This window comes from Poecilia reticulata, linkage group LG5 (genome assembly GCF_000633615.1).
Source record: "Poecilia reticulata strain Guanapo linkage group LG5, Guppy_female_1.0+MT, whole genome shotgun sequence".
Taxonomy (NCBI): domain Eukaryota; kingdom Metazoa; phylum Chordata; class Actinopteri; order Cyprinodontiformes; family Poeciliidae; genus Poecilia; species Poecilia reticulata.
The window spans coordinates 30,431,434-30,447,709 of record NC_024335.1 but is presented as its reverse complement, the minus strand read 5'-3'; the positions used below and the strand labels follow the sequence as shown (position 1 = coordinate 30,447,709).

Genomic DNA, 16,276 nt, shown 5'->3' with positions numbered 1-16,276 from the left:
TTCTCATCACAACAAGCCCGGAGCAGATGGTGCTCTGCTTTGCTTTTGGCCGGCGGTGACAGACAGTCGCTCTCAGCCAATAGCCTGCTGGGGAATCAGCTGACTATAGTCTGGACAGCGCCAGGTGTTTTCTGCCTCTTTCTCTTTTTTTTTTTTTTCTTGCCTCCCCATCTTGCAATCATTATTCCTCAGCATTCGCGGAGAAACGAGCAGCAGCAGCAGCATCACCAGCAGCAGCAGTGCGGAAGAATATCATCTGAGTGACAAAGCGGTCTGGTCGCGAGGCAGGTTGGGGATCTCCGTCTCTGCAGACCGCATCATGCGTCTCTGTCCGAGGCGCTCTGGGGATCTGACCGACTGATGGGACGCGCCGTAAACAGCCAGAGCTCCGGAGGAGACAGGGATGTCTGATGAACCCGTTCACCTGCAGCTCTGTAGCGTTCCCCCTTTTTTTCTCTACTGAGGCGTTCACCTGGATAAAGGAGCCGCGCGCTTGGTGAACGTGAAGACCTGGAATGCCAAACAAGGTGAGAGCGGCAAAGAATGCACATTCTTTACAATACCCTTGAGGAAAAAGAAAAAGAAAAAAAAAAAAGGAGGAAAGAAAATAAAACTGAATTTTGATTTGTTTTTAAAAGACTTCAAAGATAAGCGGTACGCTACTAAACACAAGGGCGATGATTGAAGGCGCAGACGCACTCAAGGGCACTATCATTTATTTAGATGAACAGACTTGGTCGAGGTCGGCTCCGTGATTTTTGTTTACGTTTAACAAACCCGAGTCAGCCTCTTGCAGTGCGTCAAATGCAATTCCACGGAAAGCAAACTTTGATCTCCGTTGCGGCAGGCGGCTCGCCGTGCCCGCGTGCGCGTGTGGTGATGTGATTTGCATATTAATATTAAAGCAGAAGCCGGCAGATGTCTTGATGCCTCCTCCGTTTTGAGCGACAAGTCGCCCGGTCTTCCCTCTTGGGGGAGTCGGAGGGGGAAGCGGTGATGGCGGCAAAGGAAGGGGATAAAGCCGGGGCCCTTTCGCAGGAGATGCGCCGCTGAGAATGGGGTTGCGTTAGCGGGGGGTCTATTGTGGTCCGCGAACGCTGCTTCTGTCGCTGCAGCTGTTGCGCTTTTGTGACCGCCGGGGGTCGAAGGGTGGGGGGGCGGGGGGGGGCGGTCCCGGCTCCTGATTTGATACCGGATCGGTTCAGGAAGGTGGATCGAATCTGCACTTCACTGCTTGGTTTGTGGCTTGGTCCAAAGACGGGAAACAAATAGATTTGTGTTGTTGTCGTAGTTGTTTTCTGGTTTAATTTGTGTATTATTCCCGGGGGAAAATTACAAATGTGCGCAAAACTTTGTCAGTATTCCGCTAATGTCGAAAAAACACAATATCGCAATTGCCGGTGTTTCCATTAAACAAGAAACGCAATTAAAATCACCTGAATGGGTTTGGTCATTATAAGACATGCTGCGCCGTCATCTTCCTACCACTTCCTGTTCTCTTCATCTTTTTCAGTGGTAACATCCGGCTGTTGATCACATGACACAGCCGAAAAACCACATCAAAGCGCATAAACCTTTTATGGAAAAACATGAGTTTTCTTGACATTTCCATTAAGTGAATTTATTTTCTTCATTCCGATTTGCAAAATTTCATGGTTGATGGAAACACAGCTAATGAAACTGTTCAAATTCTCGTCTCTTGATGTGTTTATGTCAAATCAGTACTAAAATAATTTTTGGAATATTAGGCATTTAAATAACTATATTTTAGAATGGCAAACATTGTTAAGTGTAAAACTGCTCATTAGTTCAAGATCAAAACACATCCAGGATTTTGTGTATTTAGACTGGTGGTGGAACGCGATTAAACTTTTAATGAGTTGCATTGTTTGCAATTAATATTAGCAAATAATTGCAATTTAATCAAAACCAAATATTGACAAAAAAAACCATTTTCAATTCAGAACCCCTTTTTGCTGCCAAATTATTGACTAAGTACATATGTGAGCACAGCAACAAAGGTGTTTATTGTTTTTCATCTGTTTAAATTATTCAATCGTCAGATTGGTGCAATTTACTGCTATTATGCCCATTCTTCTTTCAAGTGTTTCAGGAACCCCTCACCATTCATGGAACCTCTTTGAAAAAACACTTCTTTAGAAATATGGACGTATTGGGGACGGTTGGTCTTCAAAGTTACTGATACAAATCAATCATGATCAGTAAAATAAAGGCTTTATGAGGAAAAAAATACAACAAAGTGAAAACTAGTTTCTTCAAAAATAGTGACAATTAAATGAACAAATATTTAACATAAAATAAGTGATTGCATTGATGTTCGCCCCATTTAAAGTAAGTGACCTAAATCAACAAAGCTCAAGCTAATTGGTGCTACTGGTCTCCCCATGAGTGGGATGGAGACCAGCTGAGTGCAGTGACTGTGTCTCCATCTCAAGAGATGGTGGCATAAAGACAGCTGTGTCTTGAAGGTCTATTCACTAGTTCATTAGGATTCCTGGCTACCATTACAGCATGGAGACAAAAGATCACTCCAACCAAATCAAATAAAAGCTTATTGAAAAGTATAAGTCAGAGGATGGATACAAAAAAAATCTCTAAAGTCTTGAACATCCCCTGGAGTTCAATTAAATGAATCATCAAGAAATGGAAGGAATATGGCTCAAGTGTAAATCTGTATGTATCAAAATTAGTGCATTTCGCAAAACTAAATTGGAAACACTGTTTCGTGTCACACGAGTCACATGATTGACAGCCAGCTGTTAGTAGAGTTGAAGACACAGGAAGAAGACAACAGGAAGTGGCAGCAGGAGTATGGTTTATCATGTAAACAAACTTATTCACCTGTGACTTTATTTGCGTTTCCTATTTAATGGAAACACTGCAATTGCAAATTGTTGGTGTTTCCACAATTAGAGGAATATCAACAACGTTTTGCAGACATTTGTTATGGAGACACAGCTTACAAGAGAAATACAACTTCAGACAGCATTTGTTTTCCACCAAGACGGTGGAATAAAGAATCCACAGAAACTGTTTAAAGACAACAAGGTGGATGTGCTGGAGTGGCCTAGCCAAAGCCCAGACCAATAGAGAATGTGTTGCTGGACTTGAAAAGGTCTGCTAACAGCTGACTCAACCTGACAGAGCTTGAACAGTTTGGCCAGTAACAATGGAGTGAAGTCGCAGCATCTGGATCTGAAACCCAGACAGAGATTGATTTGGTATTTTTGAACAGTTCAACTGAGATCAACAATGTTTACTTTGCAGGTAAATTGTAATAGGTGGATGTTGAAAATAAAAAGCCAAATTAAACTCAGTTTCTCAGTATTTATCTTCACAAAAGGAGAACTACGGAATATCAAGTTGAAAAACATCTGGGTTAAATAGACCCAAAGTGCCACTAATTTTAATGTCTAATTCGCTCTTTAAAATATAACAACACATACAACGCTGCACACTAATCCACTCTCTCTCACACAGACAACAAGTGAAATGTTTTTATCTTGACACAGACAACTGAGCAGCCACTTTCCCCTGAGGTACATTGCAGGTGTGCGGGGAGGGATTGTTGGGGAAACAACAGAGCTGGTAGTTAGGAGCACTGAGCTTCAAGCCCCTCCCCCTCCCATCATGACATCACTGTTAGGTCCCAGCGGTGTACAGCAGACTGAGTTAGGGAACGTCCACCGCTCCTTTAAAACGAATGGTTTAAGATATTAACCCTTTCCCCTGCATTAGCTTGACACGTCATTATATTTAACTACGGTTATGGTGTTCAAAAATAACACTTTCTGTGCTATTTTTGAACACAGAAAGCTAATTTCCTCCATCTCTCTCCTCATCTTTATTCCAAACATATTTAACGAAATGCTCAATTTTTCCATTTTGGTCTCCTATCAGGATGATCCAGGCTCCCAGATGTGGGCACATTTCCGAATGTGCAGTGATTTTTACGGGTGTCGTTTTGGCGGTGATTAAAATGCTCAGCCAGATAATATGTCATGGCATCATGGAAAGGTTCCTTCCTCCATGGGAGGACACAGATGCGTTTTGTCAGGTAGCAGGAAATTAATCATGATAGGACAATGCCAACATGCGAGTTGTGTGGAAAGTAAGTGCCAAGCTTCCATTAGTGTGTACATTGGGTAAATGTAGCGGGTGTAAATGGACAAACCCAATTAAGTGGGATCACCAGAGCGTTTACTAAGACATTGGCATTAAGCCCACATAACATACAGGTTTGATAGATTTCCAAGGTTTAACTAAAAGAGCCAATGGACAAAAAAAAAAAAAAAAAAAGATACATTTGCCTCCAATTTCAAAACCTCCAAGGGTTAAAAACAACGTTGCTGTGACCTGGTTAGCCTTCCTGTTATTATTGAGGAATTGAAGGGTGGCTACTCTCAAATATATAAGTAAGGAAAATAATACACAGAGACGTAGTTCTTGCTGCTAGGCCATAGACGAGCCGGAGATTTATTACACCCACGGAATCAGTTTCGTCAGTTCAACACATAAAATCTTCCATACCAAAAATCTCTCCTAAGTCTCAAATTCAACAGTCTTTATACTCTCAAGTCTCCACGAGTGTTCATTGGAAGGTTTCAACCAATGGAGAAAGGGTGTTGTTTCTGCCAACAGACTCTCAGCTTGCTTTTCTCCAGTGTTTGTTGGGCGACCTTTAATATGAGTCCAAATAAGGACATAAGAACTCATGATTTCAACAGACCTAATCATCTGCTCCTTCTCAAAACTACCAAACAGACCAATTTGTTGATGCTATCCGTCGAGACCGCATTCCTTCCGAGTCCGTCTGTGCACTTTGTACGCAAATGGAGGGAAGGAATTTAGGTCAGTTTGAACTAGAGAACTGCCGAGAATCCTTTCGCAAAAACAACTCCTTAGATGGTATTTCAGCTCCAACATTATCTACTTTAACTTGTTATCTATCTCTCTGAATGAACCACAAATATGTCTGATGTGCCATGGTAGATAGAAAAGGGAGCAGTATATTCTGCCAAAACACATAGAAATATTTTGGTTAATCCCAGAAATGTTCTAGAAAAAAACAAGGAAATTTCTGAGCTCTAAAAGTAAAACATTTGCTAAAAAAAAAAAAAAAGTTTTTAGATTGATCTTAGAAATTTTCCTGAGCCCCCCTGCCTCCCCCCCCGCCCCCCAGACCTTTCCGAGTTTGAAAGCTCAGAAATTTGCAAGATAAATGAAACGTTTTGACATAAGTCTGAGAAATTTCCTAGAAAAACACTGAAATTTCTGAGTTTCAACAGTCGGACATTTTTGACATGGAAATTTTCCAAGTTCCATGTTACAAAGCTAAAAAAATTCCTTGTTTTCTAGGAAATGATTGACCTTCATCTAAAAATGTCTTAGTTAGAAAAAAAATGACTCCTCCTTTTTTTCTACAACAGTGGCTCAAAAATGTGATTTTGTGTCGGCATAAAAAAGAAATAAAAAAAAAAACAACCTAAAAACACAACTTCTCAAAAACAGGGTTGAGCATTATCAAAAAGCTGCCCTTTTGAAATAGTTTGTTTTTGTGAACACATCCTGTGCTGAGGCAGTAGCACATCTACAAACTATTAAATAGTGTGTTTGATAACAGAAAATAAACTGTGGATTTAATTCACGAATATCTCCTACAGGTTTAAAAGTTCCTTCGATTAAAACTGCGTCAGGCTCCTGCTTTCCTCTCTTTTGACGTTCTGCGTTTCTCCCAGCATGATTTTTTTTTTTAAGTTTGCTTCGTGCCGCATCATTAGGTGTTGTCTTGAAGAAAATGTGTTGCTCACATTAAACAGCAGGGCGCCGACTGTGACTTCTAGCTTTAATCTCGTCTCCGCTCTTCCGTCAGAACGTCGTTTTAACGCATCTCTTTAGAAATGAACTAACCTCTTTTTTCACCTAAATAACTGTCATGTTTAGCATTAAAAGGGATCAGTGACAATGCGACTAAATTCCATGAAAGGGAATGTAGGCAAAGCCATCAGTGTTTACCAAAATGGGGAAAATGTAAGATTAGCAACAGGATTAACCCTGTTTTTAGTGAACAGAAGAGCAGAAAACAAAACAACAGATGATTGTTTACTGCTAAATTTGGCTTATGTTGAATTATAGTATTTTCTGAAGACAGTTAATGTTTTTTTTTTATTACTGATACATTGTTTGATTATGATTTAATTTCCAATATTGTAGTAGCTTTAGGAAATGCACAAAACCTGACGTGCACAGATGTAAACATGTCACTGTTCTCACCCAGACTCCTGAAAAATCGATTCAACTAAAACTAAATGACTCTGAAGTTATTTGGAAGGTTTTTTTCGTAAAAGTTGTTATATAAACAAGAATACATGTTGAATTAGTTCTCGTCAGTTCTTCTGATTTATACAGTACGTCTCTCCAGAGTCCTTAAAAAAAATACACGGTTCCAGACGGGAATGTTCTTATCTCGCGTGTTAGGAATTCTCTATCATCTCAAAAAGTACATTTTGAAAAAGAAAATGTAGAATATTGATTGTTTAAAAAGAAAAAAAATTACATGAGTCTTCCAGAGTATCCTTTTCTGGCCCAAGGGTGGGCAATTGAGCTTTATTGCTCCGATACAGTAATATACCTTAATATGTTTTATTAAGCACAATGGAAACCGTCTTAGCATTACCACAGAAGCTAACATCTACAGTCTTTATGTCTGCTCTTACAGCCAGTCGGCAGCAAGATAATAAAAAAAAAGTCACTTCTGGATTGCAAACACTAGCCAACAGTGTGTCAAGTTATTTCAGCTTCTTAAGCTCTATTTTCTTTCAAATATTATAGATATTCTCTACGGAAAAATCCCTGACTGGGCGGATTTTCTACTAAAACATTTTTTAAAAATGTGATCACGTTCCACAGAAAGGTCTATGGATTGCTGAATCAGCGAATAGACAGAGTCCACTGTAACTAATTAAGAATAAAGATGATTTAAAAAATATTTTCCTTTCATTCCTTCTATGCAATTTGTGCTCCTCCAAAAAAAGAGAACTTAGCCTTCAGACAGAAAAAAATTTGAATGTTGTCCTTAAAGAGGCCCATTAAATTTTTAATTTTTAATTTAAGCTGCAGTTATGGGACACTTATTCAGCTAATTTCTCTTTGATACAATGTACAACATTTTTAGAAACCTTTTGTTTACAGTTCACAGTGTTTACCATCTGTGAGAATCCTGTCCTGTAACGTTCGTGTTCTGGCTTAAGAACAAACAGGCTGAAATCATGTTTTGGTTTATGAAGTCTCTAGAATCTTTTTTTTTTTTTCTTTTTTACTACCATGACTTATTTTTGCTTTAAATGCAGCGGTCAATATGAAAAAATGACCTCGTGCCATTACCCCGAACTTGCCGTTTTCGGATCCACACATATGTTGCTTTTTTAATTAAAGTGCTAAAGAACCTGTTTCTCTCCTCCCTTGGTCTGAATTCAGCGTACTTGCCCCGCAGCTAATCGCCTCCTCAGCATCTCCATCTGCTAATCCGAACTGGCACAGCAATAGTCACAATATAAAGTGCTTTAGCTTAAAAACAACATCCTGCCTGCCTCTCAGACGCTCCGCCCCGTCTCGTAGGGAATCCCCGGTATAGGAGGAGAGGCGCGCCGCTCCTCTCTCCCCCGGCACTGTTGCCAGGCAGTTTATGTACATTCCCATGTATTGCCCAGCTTTCTGGGTCCAAAGCCTCTTAAGCGCTGTCTTCTTGAGCTGGTGTTTACCCCTAAGAAGGTGGATGCCGCATGGCTCCGCACTAGGAGAGGTGCCTCCTAAATAGACCTAATTGAGTTAGGGATTGTCTTAAGTGTTGGCTTTGTGCTGCAAGTACTCAGGCTTGTTAAACACCTGCTGGCTACCTAATCTTGCTAATGAGAGAGGTTGTCGCACAAAGGTCACAATATGCGGGAATAAAATGAGAAAAATTGTTTTTGGGCTTGATGAGGCTCTGTTCCTTACAAAATAAACAAGCTAGCTGATATTAGCTTGTTATAACTGATATAACTAGCTATTAAATTATCTTTTATGTTAACTAATATATCACTATTATATATTAGCTTATACATTAGCTGGTTATTAGCTACCTAACAACTACCTAATGTGTAAATAGCTAATATCTGCTAGTTTTTAGATAATATTATATATTAGCTAATAGACTAGCTAACTTCAATTACAAGCTAATATCAGCTAGCTTTTAGTTAATGTTAGCTCATGTACACATAAGCTGCAATGCTTGCTGATATCAGCCTGTTATACATGTTAGCTAGTTGATATAGCTGCTCAACTAGCTAGCCTGCATTCAGCTTCTTAAACTACCAGGACGGAGATTTTTTCTTTTGTAGATAAAAACTTTTGCATTGACTGGTGACACAGTACGACGTGATCATTTAGGTTTTATTTATATCACTATGACTTAAAGGGACAGTATTATATAAATCATGTTATAATGTTATTCCCTCATTAAAAACTTACCTATAGTGTTGCCTTGATTCTTTCATTCATGTTTGAGAAATCCTCAAAGCTCCCATGGCAACCATTCGGATTTGTAAAATGTGTCACAGAGCAGCCCTCCCCCACGGCTACCCAACTTGGAGTTTCGGAAAGAGCATGAACTTCTTAAAGGAGTTAAATTGCAAAGTCAATTTTCTTTTAAGTCATATTTCATAGCTACAGCATTTTGATAACAACTGAAGGTGACATAATTACTTTATTGTGCTACAAAATGGCACTATGTGACTGGAAAACGCACAATACTGCCCTTTAAGGACACTGCTGAATAAAACAGGTGTATATAATGTAATTCCATTTATCCATCAGCTGTTTTTTTTTTCTTTGTAGTTTTTTATTTATTTATTTTGGAGCAATTCATCCCAACCCTCATATCCACTTAAACCCAGTTTTGCTGTTAGATTTTTTTATGCTTCTTTCTGTACAGAAATCATGCTCAGTTCAACATGCATTGGACCTTGTGGACTGGCACATGCCCTTATTCATACTGTTTTTAGCTCAGTTGAGAGTACATACCATCTATTCATAAGAGAAGAAGAAAAGAACTGAAAAGAAAGAATGGAGGAAGTGCTGTTTCACCAGAATATCAACGCAGATTTGTGTTATTTAGGATCTAAATGGGAGGAAACAACTGGGAACAGACTGGACAGATATACTGTTATCATTATGCCACATTTGTTTTACGTCCACCAGTCTGAGACAGATTGCAGTTTGAACTTAATGTGGACACTGTCACAACATGCTGAGAAGCACATGTGAGGGCGTTCTTAGTTCACTCTAGTTCTGCTAGAAGACGAGAAATGTAACATTCATTCATACTGATCCACAACGAAATGAAAGAGGATGGATTTTTTTTTTTATTCTGTGATACCGGGTAGGAATCCATAGTAGATACAAAGCAGTGACGTGCTGTGAGGTTCATAGCTGGTGAGGCACCGACTTAATTATAATCGGATTTACAAATCTAGACCCCCTGAATGTTATTGTTTACATAAGGAAATTTCGCACATTGCCCTCCATGTCTTTTTGCTGGAGGGCAAAAAGACATGTTATGCTTATCCGCACCGCCATCGCAGAATAATTCCGTTAAAGTACAACTCAAAACCACGTCTTTCTCGCTCTCTGAATCAGCGCAGCTATTGTATGGCTAACTTGCTGTTACTGTCTCTTACTCTGCAGTTGTGGAGTCACAATGTCTGGGATCATGAGCGCCCCCAGCCATGAGGCAAGAGAACTGCCTGCCTCACCTCGAWTCTGTTCTCTGCCGTTTCTGATCGCTCCTCAGCACACGAAACACGATACACACACAGTTGGTGACAATAAAAACACAGTACATTAAATACATAAGCTAAATTATGGAAAATCWGTTGATACATTAAATGTTTTTAACCATTTTATTGGCGACGTACAGACAGGAGGAGCATGCTCTCATAGAATGGCAACCGGTGCAGTTAGCGAGAGGTTGCGCAATCCCAGGTGAGGCTCAGCTCGCTGCTGCCTCACCGGCTTCGCTTCCAACCATTTGAATGGGTAAATGCGAAAATTCTGCGATTTTGAAGAAAAAAAATCAGTAGATTTGGTTAAATTAAATGAAAAATAGGTACTTTATAGTACAAACCACAGGGTGAAAATATCTTTCTAAATAATTGTATTATTATATATTATTTTTCCATGATGGCAGGTGAGGCTCTGCCTCCCCTGACTGCACGTCACTGATAAAAAAGCTTATGTTTGGTCTGAAACCACAGCTCAGGCTTTTGCCTGTGACTTTTAGTAACAGAAAAGTCAGATTTTGCTCTGCTGTCTGAGATTTTTCATACCTCATCTATTTTTTGTGCTTACTCCTTGATTTCTTTTCTGTTTTGAGTTCTGATTTTTTTCCGCCTATAGTTTCAAACCTCTTTTGAAAGTTTTTCATCAAGTTAAGACATAATTTTAAGGCCATTTATTATTTAAGTTATAGTTTTAAAATTACATTACGTAAAATACTGCACGAGTTTTCTCATTCATCTATTTTTAGATACTTATTAGAACCATAAAAAACTAGGCTTTCTTAAATCTTTCCACCGTCTTTAGCCTAAATTCTGCGTGCTTACAATGTGACATTAAAACTTTAGTTGTGCAAATTATTGTTGCTTTCTTTAAGCTTTGGGGCTGACTAACTTCTCATAATGTTTAATGATGCTCCAAATAAGATAATGATGGCGTCCTTGTGGGCCTGGTGGGTAGATGAAAGCCCTCAATGCAACTTGATTTCTTTCCAGCCCAGGCCAGTGTGTTGTACATCCTCTGTAATGAGCTGAACTTGCATTTTTGTGAAACTGTTGATGATGCACATTACTCAGTCTCACGAGAATAGCTCCACAGCTAAAGATACTGTTCCCTGTCAATTTTTTTGTCTTATTTAACCCACAGGCTCAGAATGAGGACGAAATGTCATAAAAAAATGAATTCAGGAGATTGGGCAAAAATGCGGGTAGGCGTTGGCTTATGTGTTTACAACAAGTGTGAGATTCTAGTATTTAGTGACTCACATAAAACAGAGAATTAGGAAAAAAATTCAGAGAATAAAGTAATAAAATTACAAGAATGAACTCACGATATTACGAGAATAAGGTCAAAATGATATGAAAAAAAGTCAGAACATTTCAAGAATAAAGTCACTGTATTACCAGAACAACTCGTACAAGTATAAAGTCAAAATAATACCAGAATAAAGTAGTACTTTAAGAATAAAATAATATTACGAGAAAAAAAAATTACAAGAATAAAGTTGTGATACTATGACTTTATTCTTGTAATTTTATTACTTTATTCTGGTAATTTTATCTTTTTTGTTTTCTTGACCTGGCTCTAATTCTCCGTCATACACAGCAGATCACAAAAATGACCTTTCATAAAAATATTTATAAATGTGATAAATCTCTGTAGGTACAAAAGTGATGTTCCAAGCAACAGTCACATAAATTGGGGCGCTCTTTGCTTTTCGATTATGTTCTTACACAAAGCTCATAACCTTTAACATTATCTTAGGGAATAGATTGGAACGTTTCCTAAAAATGTTTTTTTTTTTGGTTCAATATTCTCCTCTTTTCCGTCACCCCTCTAATTCTAACTTCTTTGTTCTTCTTTTCCAGATAATCTTCCATCGTCAGAATCCCTGCTTGTAGTTTCCACCCCCAACTTTGTCTCGAGAACCTCCCATTTCCTGGGCTTAAAGGCTTAATCGGTAGCAAGTCTGGTTCATGACTGTTACAAACCTTCCTCCAAAGTCCACTGACCAGCCTCCTATCCCTTCCCAGCATGGCTAGATGGAAGATAGACTGCTGTGCTCAGGTTCTTGGTGGCTTGGTTCTGGTTTCTGTAGCACTCTCTCTTGTCCAAAGCAATGACTGCCCTCAGCTGTGCGTGTGTGAAATCAGACCCTGGTTCACCCCTCAGTCCACCTACAGAGAAGCTATAACAGTGGACTGCAATGACCTTCGCCTAACACGGATCCCGGGAAACCTGTCCAGTGAAACTCAGGTTCTCCTCTTACAGAGCAACTACATCGCTAGGACCAGCGAGGAACTGGAGCAACTCTTCAACCTGACAGAACTGGACCTGTCTCAAAATAACTTCAGTACAATTCGAGATGTTGGTCTCACCAACATGTCCCAGCTAACCACGCTCCATCTGGAGGAGAACCAGATCATGGAAATGCCCGACTACTGTCTGCAGGACCTTAGCAACCTGCAGGAACTCTACATCAACCACAATCACATCAGCACCATTTCTGCCAATGCCTTCTCTGGGCTTCATAACCTACTCAGGCTTCACCTCAACTCCAACAAGCTCAAAACCATCAGCAGTCAGTGGTTTGATTATACGCCAAATCTGGAGATTCTCATGATCGGAGAGAACCCCGTTGTTGGGATTATGGACTTTAACTTCAAGCCGCTGGGCAACCTGAGGAGTCTGGTTTTAGCTGGGATGGATTTGAAAGATATTCCCGGGAACGCCTTTGTGGGACTTGACAATCTCGAGAGCCTCTCTTTCTACGACAACAAGTTGGTTGGAGTGCCTCAGAGAGCCCTTCAGAAACTACCGAACCTGAAATTCCTGGATTTAAACAAAAACCCAGTACACAAGATACAGGAGGGGGATTTCAAGAACATGCTCAGATTGAAGGAATTGGGGATAAATAACATGGGAGAGTTGGTTTCCATCGACCGTTACGCTTTGGACAACCTTCCTGAGCTCACTAAGCTAGAGGCAACAAACAACCCTAAGTTCTCTTATATCAACCGGCAGGCCTTTCGGGATGTCCCAGCTTTGGAGAGCCTGATGCTAAACAACAACGCCCTGAATGCCCTTTATCAGTCCACTGTGGATGCTCTGCCTAACTTGCGAGAGATCAGCATCCATAGCAACCCTCTGCGCTGTGACTGCGTCATCCAGTGGATGGGTTCCAACAAAACCACAGTGCGATTTATGGAGCCGCTGTCCATGTTCTGCTCCATGCCGCCAGAGGTCAGGGGTATGCATGTACGTGAGGTGCTGCAGAAAAGGTTGCTGAATCAGTGCTTGCCCCTAATCTCTCACGATACCTTCCCCACCCACCTCAGTTTAGAAATTGGCATGACCTTGGATTTAGACTGCAGAGCTATTTCACAACCTGAGCCTGAGATCTACTGGGTGACACCAATGGGGCACAAGGTTATGACTGACACTTTGTCTGACAAGTACCGCCTCAGCAAAGAGGGGACGCTGAGAATTTCCCACATCCAAGTTGAAGACTCCGGCCGGTACACCTGCGTGGCTCAAAACTCTGAGGGAGTCGACACAAAAGTGACAGCGATAAAGGTCAACGGCACTCTGCTGGACAACACGCAGCTCTTAAAGATCTACGTCAAACAGACGGAATCTCACTCCATCCTCGTCTCCTGGAAAATAAGCTCCAACGTCATGGCCTCCAACCTCAAGTGGTCGTCCGCGACTATGAAAATCGACAACCCTCACATCACTTACACGGCCAGGGTGCCCGTGGATGTCCACGAGTACAACCTGACGCATCTTCAGCCGGCGACCGAGTACGAAGTGTGCCTCACCGTATCCAGTGTCCAGCAACAGCCGCAGAAGTCGTGTGTGAACGTCACGACGAAGCAGGCGACCTTCGCGGTGGAAATATCCGATCAAGGGACCAACACGGCTCTGGCCGCAGTCATGGGAACGATGTTTGCGCTCATCAGCCTGGTTTTACTGGGTGTTTACACTGCCAAGAGGTGGAAGAGAAAGAATTATCACCATTCCCTGAAGAAGTACATGCAGAAGACCTCATCAATACCGTTGAATGAGCTGTACCCCCCTCTCATTAACCTGTGGGAGGCAGACAGTGAAAAGGAGAAGGAGGGCACCTCAGAGTCCAAACCCAGCCAGGTCGACACGACGCGCAGTTACTACATGTGGTGAACGGAGGATTCCATCAGGAGATACACAAACGTCATTGTTTAAGTAGCACAAATATTCACACTCGCTTCTTTGTCTTAATATATAAATATATTTTTTTCCATTACTTGATTATTTCTCTCTTCAGTTTTCTTGGACTGGATTGAACAATAAGCCAAGATTTTCACATCTACTATTGCACGCTGTGTTTTGACCTCACGTGTTTTTGACACACAACGTGGCAGCTTCACTTAGACTTCTGAACTTCGTAGTCACGGCGATTTACTTTTAGCACTCATTTTTATGAACCGGGCATGAAGCATCATCATGGATACAGTGCAACAGAAAAGGCCAGGCTGAATCCCAAACAGTTTTTTTTTTTGAGCAGTTTCTTTGGCCGAACTGTTACCAGACTGCAGTTTTTTCTTTCTGTTGTAAGACAGTTTCACTTTTGACTGTTGTGCACTCAAATATATAAATATATATATATACTAATTTGTCTATCAACTCAAATGTAAACTGACAAAGTACATTTAGACTCGATGTACTGTCTACTGAATAATGTTAGAAATTCTACTGTAATGTTGTATCAGCTATGACTTGATTTCACTTTTTGTACATTCAAATAAAAAGTATGTTTGATTTAGACTTTTAAGTTTGCAGGGTACTGTAAACCAGCAATAGAAATATGAATGTTATAACCTAGCTAAGTAGATGTAAGGCTTTTTATAATTCTTACCAATTTTGTTTCTTACATTGCTAGAGTGTCTACAATCACTGTTTTCTTTCAGGTTTACACACATAAGCGTGTAATGAGGAGCAACTCAAATAAAATCTTCTTTTAATCATGTTTTTAACCTATGACTTCAAGGGAAGATGTCATTATTGAAACCCATTCAAATGGACAGTTGTGATCAGAAGTTTAAATGCATTTTTAGCTTTTAGAAATATTTTCGTTCAGCTTCTGATAGGAGGCAGCAGCTCCAACACACTGCTTCGTTGTGCGACATCATAAAATGTTTTTTTTTCTTTTGTTTTGGCTTCTTAGCCCAATCACACATGCGCTGAAAGGCCATTCAGAGAGGAAGAAGCCATTACTCCAAAAACAACATACAATTCAGATCAGTGTATAAGTCCATTCAGGGATAAATGCCTTATTTTTTTTGGAGACGTTTCCTGTGGAAAGAAATTAAAATAAGTGTTTGACGTTATGCCTTATTGTTACATTTGGAGGGGGGGAAAAAGGTAAATTTGCTTATTATATAGTGCCAATTCACAACAAATGCTGTCTCAAGAATCATTTCACATTATTCATCCATACACTCCAATTGCATGTGTCATTGAACTCGTTCATGGTAATAAAACACTTATTTTGTTGCCATCGACGAGTTTCTGGAACATTTCTCTCTCAATATTTAGTTTCTCATCTTGACAGAGATGAGAAATTTTAGAGTTCATCTAAAATTTTTAATACAAATTTGGTGAAGGTCATTCCAGATGTATATTGTTAGCTGGTATAATCCATCTCCCTACACCAGTTTCAATGTGTTTTGGATCATTGATTTGTTCACACACCCAAAAGCATCACCGGCTGCTTTTCCGTTACAAAGATGGGCAAAACTTTGTTGACATTCCACTAATATAGAAAAACAAAAACTTGCAATTGTTTCTAATAACAAATGCAATAAAAATGATATGTGAAGAAGTTTGTTCACACAATAAGTTAAAAATTAAACCCATCATTTTCTTACTGTTTCCTGTCATCTTAGTTTTTTTTCTGCCACTAGTAGCAACTTTTTGTTGATCATGTGATGTGAAAAATATGTTTCCATTGTAGTTTCCAAAAAAGTAAAAAAAACACACCCAAGAATTGCATAAAAACTTTATAGTGACAAGTTTTTTCTAAATGAGTGTGTGTCCATAAAGCTAATTTATTTTCGTAATTCCAATTTGCGCAATTGCATGGTCCTTGGAAATGCAGCTACTATTTGTATGAGGTAAAGTTCGGAGGTAGTCCTGCGCTGTTGTTCACTGCTCTTTGTACTGTTACCCAACATCACTGGCAGCTGCACACCCTCACATTATTTTGTTACGGTGACGTGCTTCCAGTTTGAAAAACTCCCCTCGATTCCTCCAGGTAATATGGGACACTCATGGGACACGGGTCCCAAACAAGTTGGTTTGTTGAAGGAGAATAAAAGCTAGCAGCGGCAGTCCCTAATGGGACATGAATACAACGTGGCCTCATTATCAACATCACCAGTAAAAATGTTTTGGTGCCTCT

At 40.0% G+C, this 16,276-nt stretch overlaps 1 protein-coding gene across 1 annotated transcript; it reads left to right on the top strand.

The window, feature by feature from the left end:
• lrrn1 (leucine rich repeat neuronal 1) lies at positions 1 to 14,856 on the top strand. Its single transcript, XM_008410456.2, has 2 exons — positions 1 to 527; positions 11,703 to 14,856. Exon 2 carries the CDS (start codon positions 11,869 to 11,871, stop codon positions 14,014 to 14,016), a length of 2,148 nt encoding a protein of 715 aa, XP_008408678.1. The 5' UTR covers positions 1 to 527; positions 11,703 to 11,868; the 3' UTR covers positions 14,017 to 14,856.
• The last annotated feature ends 1,420 nt before the right edge of the window (positions 14,857 to 16,276 follow it).